The sequence below is a fragment of the Cryptomeria japonica genome, chromosome 4 (assembly GCF_030272615.1).
Source record: "Cryptomeria japonica chromosome 4, Sugi_1.0, whole genome shotgun sequence".
Classification (NCBI taxonomy): Eukaryota; Viridiplantae; Streptophyta; class Pinopsida; order Cupressales; family Cupressaceae; genus Cryptomeria; species Cryptomeria japonica.
The window spans coordinates 740974641-740984218 of record NC_081408.1 but is presented as its reverse complement, the minus strand read 5'-3'; the positions used below and the strand labels follow the sequence as shown (position 1 = coordinate 740984218).

The 9578-nt window shown below is 36.9% G+C and overlaps 1 protein-coding gene across 1 annotated transcript; it reads left to right on the top strand.

The window, feature by feature from the left end:
• The first annotated feature begins 78 nt into the window (after positions 1-78).
• LOC131874794 (disease resistance protein RPV1-like) lies at positions 79-2154 on the top strand. Its single transcript, XM_059218719.1, has 3 exons — positions 79-367; positions 468-1598; positions 1681-2154. The coding sequence occupies exons 1-3, from the start codon at positions 128-130 to the stop codon at positions 2146-2148; spliced, it is 1839 nt and encodes a 612-aa protein (XP_059074702.1). The 5' UTR covers positions 79-127; the 3' UTR covers positions 2149-2154.
• The last annotated feature ends 7424 nt before the right edge of the window (positions 2155-9578 follow it).

The window sequence follows — 9578 nt, the reverse complement described above, 5'->3', positions numbered from 1 at the left end:
ATGGATATATTTTCTGGTACACTGATAAGCTGACTGCTTTCATTTTTTGTTTTTCATTTAGGAGGGCGTGCTGATTCGGGGGATAAGGGGGATTCGAGCGGTAACAGAAGACTTTTATAAAGAATGTATGAAGCTTGTGGAAAATGTGAGAGGATCAAGTAAAAGGTTTAAGCAGCGATTAGAAATCCTGGTTGCCAGAAACAACTATTTTACAAAAGAATCAGCTATATTATCAGCAGGCCTTGTCTGGCTCCGATGGTTCAATTTTCCGCACACAGCTCTTCCGTCATGGCTTCCGTTGAATTTAAGAATTTTAGAGCTTGAACCTGGTGACGACTTAGAAGAACTTTGGAGCGATACTGCCGATGTAAGTATTTTCCTTTACTGTAATTTATGTGCAGACACGCCTTAAATCTGTTATAGTCGTTGTACGGTCTTGTCTTAATACAAAACGAATGCCTCTGCAGCCTCCTGAGCAGTTGAGAGAGCTGTTTATCTGCGAAGTCTTCAGTTTACTGAGATTTCCGAGCTCAATAGGACGTTTACAGCATTTGAAAAAGATAGTCATATCCGTGGCATCTGCTATCGAAGATCTACTAGCAGACTTTTGCAAACTAAAGTCGCTGGAGTACCTCGTGTTAGAGCATTGTGAGAAGCTAATGTCGCTGCCTCCCAAGTTCGGCAATTTGAGAAACCTGCGGCATCTAAAGTTGAGTTTCAGTGGGTTGATGACGTTGCCACCTTCATTTGAGAATCTCATAAATCTGCAGAATATTTATTTAATTCATTGCTCTGAGCTCACCTTGCAGGCGGACAATTTTGTAAATATTACAAAGCTGGAGGTTATCAAAGTTTATGGATGTAAAAATCTCACAAACTGGCCTGCCCAAATCCCAAATCAGAAATCACTGAAAAAGCTAAAAGTGGGCTCCATGAGCTTAATGGAATTACCATATAACATTGGTGAGCTGAGCAAACTGGAAAAGCTGACAATCAATAAGAGTCCGTTGAAAACTTTGCCACCAATCCGGAATTTGTCCTCCTTGACTCATCTTGATATTTGTGATGTGAAGCTTAAATCCTTGAATGTCTTGTCGAGGTGTTCTTCTTCTTCGTTGTGCAGCCTCAAATATATAGAAGTAGAAAGAACTCTTGTGTCGAGGATATCAATTTCTCAACAATGTTGCCCCAGCCTGGAAAAGGTATTACTTTCGTATAATGACCAGCTAGTAGAGATAGATAGCTTGCCGATATCTGTGAAGACCATAGAGGTGATAGATTGTGAAAAGCTGAAAAGCATAAGCGGTGTTTGTGGTCTGGTAAACCTCGAGAAGCTGGTTTTACGATACTCTGGGAAAGAATTAAAAGAGTTTCCAAATGTTAAAGAGTTAGTCTCACTCAGAGAATTTGAAATCAAAGAATCTGCTGATAAAGAGCTGAAGATAATAGAAGAGCTAGAATATTGCAGGTCATTAGAGACGTTGATCGCACATAATTGGGGTAGAAGAAGTCTGGAAAGTATGGAGAGTTTGAGAAGAATAGAGGTGTCGGCATGGAAGGGCATATCGGCATTACAACCTTGCCATCAAACTATAAAGGTAACAATACTTTCTAAATATGCGAACACATTATGTAAGAAGTATTCATCGGCTTATTGTATTGTCAATACTTTTTTTGCAGAGAAGCAAATGGCCATCAGAATGTATTGTATGTGCAAAGATAGGGAGTGGTGTGAAGGCGGCTCTCGAGTCTTGGGAATTCCCGGGTGTCAATTTAGTTGAGTTATGCAAGGCGGCCGAGAGTAAATGGGGTTCTGTTGAACTGAGATTAAAATGTGGGCAGAAACGTTCTTCCAACGTGGCAGCGATGATGTGCTTTGTAATAAATTTCATGAGTCCCAATGCTAAGTTGTGGAGATACTCCTCCATGCGGTTAATGGAGATGGAAGCAGGGAAATGGGTATGGATAGGTGTTTTCACACAATCTTCCCCTTTCGGATGGGAAGAGGAATTTGCACTAGAGAAAAACGGTGAGAAAACATTTGGTGAAGACGACATGGGAATGTTAATGACGGGTGAGGAAGAAAAAGTAGTTGAAGCTTTTTATCAATTATTACAATATTTGGGAAACCATGTGATACCAGTATGAATTGCTGATAATAATAAGGTAAAAATAAATTATGAAAAATAGATTTTTAAGTGTATAATTTATATTTAAAATAATTATAAATTAATTATTTTAAATGTGTTGGTATTCTGTTATTTATTTATTAAATATTTAAAGTAAAATTGAATATAAGTCTAGAGAATATTAATAACAAGTTAAGAGTTATATTTTGATTATATGAATCAATGAATGAGTGATGAGCATATATATTTTATTTAAGATTGAGGGATTGATCCTACAAAGAGAGATCTAACTAGCAAAGATAGATTTGGTTGAATGTTCTTTACCAATTCTCATAGAAGCAATAGACAATCTATCATATTATGTATAAAATCTTTCAAAGGACCTCTCAAAGGTTTTACAATCCATTCAACAAATGTAAATAAAAGAACTCATTGCATAAATTTTAATTTTCTTAAAGAACTATTATGTTTTATTTTATTTTTGTAAAATTATTTTTTAACGATATACTTGTTTTATATTTATATATAACTTTTAATTTCATTTTTGAAGAAAATTATTATTTATTATTTTGATGTATTTTTTGTTTAATATTTATTTTGAAAAATGTAATCAACATTATATATTTTGTTTTGGTAATATCTTGTTTTATTTTTGTATCTAAGTTTTAATTTTACTTTTGGAAAGTTTTATTTGATAAAGATAAATGATTAAAGCTATGAGATTTCCACAATCCATTTTGCATTTCTAGTGTATTTTTTTTCTGGATTCGATTGTGTGTATATTTTTCCATCAACGTTTCGAATCACACTCCGTGATTCATCATCAGGATGAAAAGAATTCCCAAGACATGAAAGATGTTGAGTTGCAGATTTGAGGCAAAATATAAAGAGGAGAGGGGTGGGGGAAGGCACGAGAAACAAGGAGAGAGGAAAGAGAAAAGGAAAAGACCACCTGAAGGATGAGAGACCTAAAACACTCCAAGGAATAAACCACCCACAAAAAAGAAAAAAGGAAAGCTCAGCACCATAATCAAAACCACTAAAAAACAAAAAAGAAGAAGAGAAAATGGGAAAAAAATAAAAAACTAAAAGAATAAAAAATGATTATAAATACATAACGGAATAAACACAAAGGCATAGACCAAAAGACAAAAACCAGAAACAAATAAGAAAAGAGGAAATTACAATTCCAAAAGAATGAGCATATAAAAATAAACACAAGAGGAGGTCTAAAATCAAATATAAACTAGAAAATAAACAAATAGGAAAATAGACCAAAGGGGGAGAGGGCGATGCATAAATGAAGAAGAAAGAGGAGGAGAAGTCAGGGAGGGGGGCGGGGATGACGCTGGAGGGCAAGAAGAAGAGGGTGCCACGAGATGCTAAGGTTTAACCCATCGTCTCGATTAAGATTGGATGGGTGCTGAATGATAGCAATGGCCTCTTTAACTTTCCTCTTGAAAAAGTTGTTCTCCCTACACAATACCTGAGTGTCCTCCAAACAGATATGATGCTTGGTAGTTGATGAATGCTCAGCTAAGGCTGATTTGAGGGCACGTTCATGCTTAATGTCGGCACTATGCTCTTTTATTCGAGTCATGAACGAACGACCTGTTTCTCCAATGTATGGAGTTCCACAGGAGCATACAATCTTGTATACACCTGACTCTGAAAAGGCATCCCTAGTGTCCTTAAGCGGTGGGGCATGCCTCTTGATGGTGGAAACAGGTTTGAAGGCACAACGGAGACCTTTTTTCCCAAGGATTTTTGAGATTTTGTGAGAAATGCCTTCAACATAAGGGAGAGAGACATACGGGGCCTGAGATAGAGAGGGCACGGGATTCGAGATGGAAAGGAAATGAGATTTGGCTTGGAGGAAGGCCCTAGTGATCTGCTTGTTCGAGTAGCCATTCCAAAGGAAGACTTGACGAAGATGGGAGAGCTCTTGGTCTAAGTTATCCTTATCACAAATCCGATGGGCTCTTAAAGCCAAGGTTTTGAGGATCCCAACTTTCTGGCTATGGTGGTGATGAGAAGACGAATGAAGATATAAGTCAGTGTGGGTAGTTTTGCGAAACACCTGACGACCAAGGGATCCGTCAGGCTTTTTACAAATTAAGACATCGAGAAAGGATAAAAGGTTGTTGGATTCAAGTTCTTTGGTGAAGGTAATAGACGGAGAAATGTTGTTGAGGTGAGTATGAAATTCCTCTAACATGTCCAAGCCGTGGGGCCAACATACATTGGTGTCATCCATATATCGTTTCCACCATTTTGGCTTGAGGGGGAAAGAATGTAAGGCCACCTCTTCAAAATGTTCCATGAATATGTTGGCAATGACCGGCGAGAGAGGGGAGCCCATGGCTACTCCGTCAACCTGTTCATAGATAACACCTTGGAACAAGAGCTCATTGCCATCTATGAACAGGTTGACGGAGTAGCCATGGGCTCCCCTCTCTCGCCGGTCATTGCCAACATATTCATGGAACATTTTGAAGAGGTGGCCTTACATTCTTTCCCCCTCAAGCCAAAATGGTGGAAACGATATATGGATGACACCAATGTATGTTGGCCCCACGGCTTGGACATGTTAGAGGAATTTCATACTCACCTCAACAACATTTCTCCGTCTATTACCTTCACCAAAGAACTTGAATCCAACAACCTTTTATCCTTTCTCGATGTCTTAATTTGTAAAAAGCCTGACGGATCCCTTGGTCGTCAGGTGTTTTGCAAAACTACCCACACTGACTTATATCTTCATTCGTCTTCTCATCACCACCATAGCCAGAAAGTTGGGATCCTCAAAACCTTGGCTTTAAGAGCCCATCGGATTTGTGATAAGGATAACTTAGACCAAGAGCTCTCCCATCTTCGTCAAGTCTTCCTTTGGAATGGCTACTCGAACAAGCAGATCACTAGGGCCTTCCTCCAAGCCAAATCTCATTTCCTTTCCATCTCGAATCTCGTGCCCTCTCTATCTCAGGCCCCGTATGTCTCTCTCCCTTATGTTGAAGGCATTTCTCACAAAATCTCAAAAATCCTTGGGAAAAAAGGTCTCCGTTGTGCCTTCAAACCTGTTTCCACCATCAAGAGGCATGCCCCACCGCTTAAGGACACTAGGGATGCCTTTTCAGAGTCAGGTGTATACAAGATTGTATGCTCCTGTGGAACTCCATACATTGGAGAAACAGGTCGTTCATTCATGACTCGAATAAAAGAGCATAGTGCCGACATTAAGCATGAACGTGCCCTCAAATCAGCCTTAGCTGAGCATTCATCAACTACCAAGCATCATATCTGTTTGGAGGACACTCAGGTATTGTGTAGGGAGAACAACTTTTTCAAGAGGAAAGTTAAAGAGGCCATTGCTATCATTCAGCACCCATCCAATCTTAATCGAGACGATGGGTTAAACCTTAGCATCTCGTGGCACCCTCTTCTTCTTGCCCTCCAGCGTCATCCCCGCCCCCCTCCCTGACTTCTCCTCCTCTTTCTTCTTCATTTATGCATCGCCCTCTCCCCCTTTGGTCTATTTTCCTATTTGTTTATTTTCTAGTTTATATTTGATTTTAGACCTCCTCTTGTGTTTATTTTTATATGCTCATTCTTTTGGAATTGTAATTTCCTCTTTTCTTATTTGTTTCTGGTTTTTGTCTTTTGGTCTATGCCTTTGTGTTTATTCCGTTATGTATTTATAATCATTTTTTATTCTTTTAGTTTTTTATTTTTTTCCCATTTTCTCTTCTTCTTTTTTGTTTTTTAGTGGTTTTGATTATGGTGCTGAGCTTTCCTTTTTTCTTTTTTGTGGGTGGTTTATTCCTTGGAGTGTTTTAGGTCTCTCATCCTTCAGGTGGTCTTTTCCTTTTCTCTTTCCTCTCTCCTTGTTTCTCGTGCCTTCCCCCACCCCTCTCCTCTTTATATTTTGCCTCAAATCTGCAACTCAACATCTTTCATGTCTTGGGAATTCTTTTCATCCTGATGATGAATCACGGAGTGTGATTCGAAACGTTGATGGAAAAATATACACACAATCGAATCCAAAAAAAATACACTAGAAAAGATAAATGAGTTTTACATGGACCCAAAACCAAAAGTTTTACAAAAGCCGGACATCAGCCAAACAGATAGAAACCATAGCAGAGCTCCTTGTTCTTCTGGATGGTAATTTTATTGATTTCCTCCAATTATTCCATAATGAATAACTAGGGCATGTGGTTTTGTTGCTGCCAGCAGTAATGCCTTCACCTTCAAGATCTTTCTCAGGATCACTATGAATAGATTGGTACTCCGCAACCATGACATTGATCTTTTCAAGCCCCTCCATACAATTATTCATGGCCTCCTTGCTTATGTCGACCAGGTTCTTGAGGTTTTTCTTTATCTCTGCCATAGACTATTCCACCTTTTCAATTCTTTGTTCATGGTTGCATTTCGTAACCTCAACATATTATTTTGATATTATTTTATTTAATTTTTCTTGCAAGTACTATTCAAGTATAGTTAAAATACAAAAAATATTAAAATAAAACTAAAATTTTAAATTTGTCTAATTAATATATCTATGTGTGTGGTATATTGATATTTATATTTTATACATTTTTATGAATGTTACATTGTTGAATGTCATGGATGATAGTTCATATGGATTACTGCTATTGTTGCACTAACATGACACTAAAAATATGAAGTTGGTTGTAACCAGTATGTAGTTGGTACCCTTGTTTCGTTTGCAGACAAAGGAAATAGTGTAATGCTAGCACGCGTAGAGCAATAATATGGGAGAAAGGCTCAAGATCAAGGAATAGTTCTTATAAAATTTTCTCTTTAGAACACATTGAAGAGTTACTATATCATGGAAACTATCGGATTTATGCTTCATTTCTCCTCAATTAATAAAAGGGCCACATCTTTGTTCTTGTGTTACTGTTGAATAAAGGAGGTTGCTTTGGGATAGAATCTTGTAGTTATATTTTTTATTTTTGGTTTCTTTTTAAGAATAAGTCACCTAAGTCTCAAAAGAATGCAACAAGCAGTTAAGAGTCAGTTGAAGGAAGATAAGTTTGTCCTTCCCCTGAATGATTTAAATAGAGATGAATTATTATAAATAATCAATTAGAAGAATTAATGTTACAATACAGTTTGCTTTGTCTTCATCAGTTACTTTATTCAATGCAATTCATTAGATCGAGTCTGCTAGATTTCCTATGAAGTTATTCTCTGTTGTTCAGAATACAAGTTCATAATGGTAGAATAATAGCTATAATGTAAGTTAATTATTGCTATCTTTCACAGATACCACATTCCTCAAGAAAGGGCCATATAAGGTAATTTGAAACTCCTTTATTTTTTTTATTTAAATACATGTATACTATTTGGTCATAGAGACAACTGAGAGGGGGGGGGTGTGAATCAGTTGTCAAATAAATTCAAACCAAAAACAACTTAACCAACCTTAATGCTTAATACCAGTAAACCAAACTTTATGCCGGTAGACAGTTTATCAGTTAATATCAGTACCGGTAAAGATTAATGCATGAAACAGAAAGACAATAACATTCACTACACATAACACCAATATTTGTACGTGGAAACCTTGTAAGGGCAAAAACCACGGTGGGAAACCTTACCCACAATCAGATGATACTACTGTAGATAGTATGTGTATACAAATGGGGTATGCACATGCAGAAAGGCCAAGCGCCTAGAGCTCACTACTCAAACACAAATAGGAGTCACACTGACTATAATTGGATGGTTAAATCCAATAATAATGTACTCTTCAAAATAGCATCTTTCTATGCTGGATTCAGTACCAGTTCAGTTCTGATATGCCTTCACAAAAATCGTGCTTCACCTTAAATGATGTCTGCATGTATAGCTCTGCTTATTCTCGCATATACCTTCTTATATTTTCTTTTTCCCTATCGCATATAGATCTTACAAATAAGATCTTACATACATACCATAACCTAAGACCAATTTTAGTAGGTCAGCTCTAAGAGATATTACAATAAAATCAATTTACAAGTAAATCAATAACCGATGCAATATCCGATTCAACATGTCAACTTAATGCATTTACAACAACAATAAATCATTTCCAAAGCGTGTCATGCTGATCTAGAAAACATAAGCCTGACGGTGCATAACCTGGACCTATTTGCCGATAACAGCAAATATGTAAACACGAATATACCAATGAACAAATCTCCAAGACAAAGTGTCCAAATGATGTCTTCAACATAACCAGGTGTTTTTCATATCATTCCAAGTGTCGGTGATCATTATATCCTGCCGGTGTACCAGATACCGGTGATTGTGCATAAGTCACTTGCTTGTCGATGAACATTGCCAATCCTTCAAAGTGCGAGAGTTGATAAGTGTTGATAGGTGTTGACATCAATGAAAAAACTATACCAAAATACCAACAATCTCCCCCTTTGGCATTGATGGCAACACAAGATGAAAAAACCATCAAAGTGCCAAAACAGAAATGCCAAAAACCAAAAACCAACAATCTCTCAAAAGAGATCATAACCAGAAATCAAAATTCAGATACAAAGAGTAATCAATCTCTAAATGACAATCTCTCCCCCAATGAATAATCTCTCTCCAAAAGATAAGTGTTTTTCCATAGATATCTCTCCCCCTTTGAGATCAAATGCCAAAGCAATACAAAACCAAGTTTAAATACAAAATACCAACCAAATCAAAATACCAACTACTCCCCCTAAGAAGTAGCTCTCCTTATCAAAGCCAAAATAAAATATTTCTCTGTTAGTTCTGTCGGTTGATGACAAACATCAATTCTCTAAGTCTCTACCAGTGGGGGTATGACCCCAAGCTGGTCTCTGAGATATTCAAAGGTCTCCTTAGGCAAAGGCTTAGTGAAAATATCTGCAATCTGCTCTGTAGTATTCACATAAACAAGTTTTACTTCTTTTGCTTCAACATTCTCTTTCAGAAAGTTTAGTTTGATAGAAACATGTTTATTTTTAGAATGTAGTACCAGATTCTTAGATATATCAATTGTTGCAGTGTTATCACAATAGATAGTTATAGGTTCCTTGCATTTTACCTTTATGTCCTTCAACATTTTTTTAAGCCATAATACCTGTGTACAGTTAGTTGCTGCTACAACATATTTTGATTCTGCTGTTGATAAAGATGTACAACTTTGTTTCTTACTCAACCAAGAAATTAATCTGCTTCCAAGAAAAAATGCTCTGCCAGTGGTGCTTTTTATGTCATCCACATCTCCTACCCAATTTGCATCTATGTATGCACATAATTAAAAGTTTTCATCTCTAGGATACCATAAACCAAGCTTTGTAGTTCCTTGTAAGTACCCAAAAATCCTTTTTACTATTGATTCATGATTTTCTCTAGGATTATTTTGAAATCTTGAAACAATACATACTATATTCATAATATCAAGTTTTGTTT

Coding starts and splice junctions, on each gene's coding strand:
- LOC131874794 (XM_059218719.1), top strand. CDS start 128: ATGAAGCTTGTGGAAAATGTGAGAGGATCAAGTAAAAGGTTTAAGCAG. Junction 368..467: donor TTTGGAGCGATACTGCCGAT/GTAAGTATTTTC, acceptor ATGCCTCTGCAG/CCTCCTGAGCAGTTGAGAGA. Junction 1,599..1,680: donor CTTGCCATCAAACTATAAAG/GTAACAATACTT, acceptor CTTTTTTTGCAG/AGAAGCAAATGGCCATCAGA.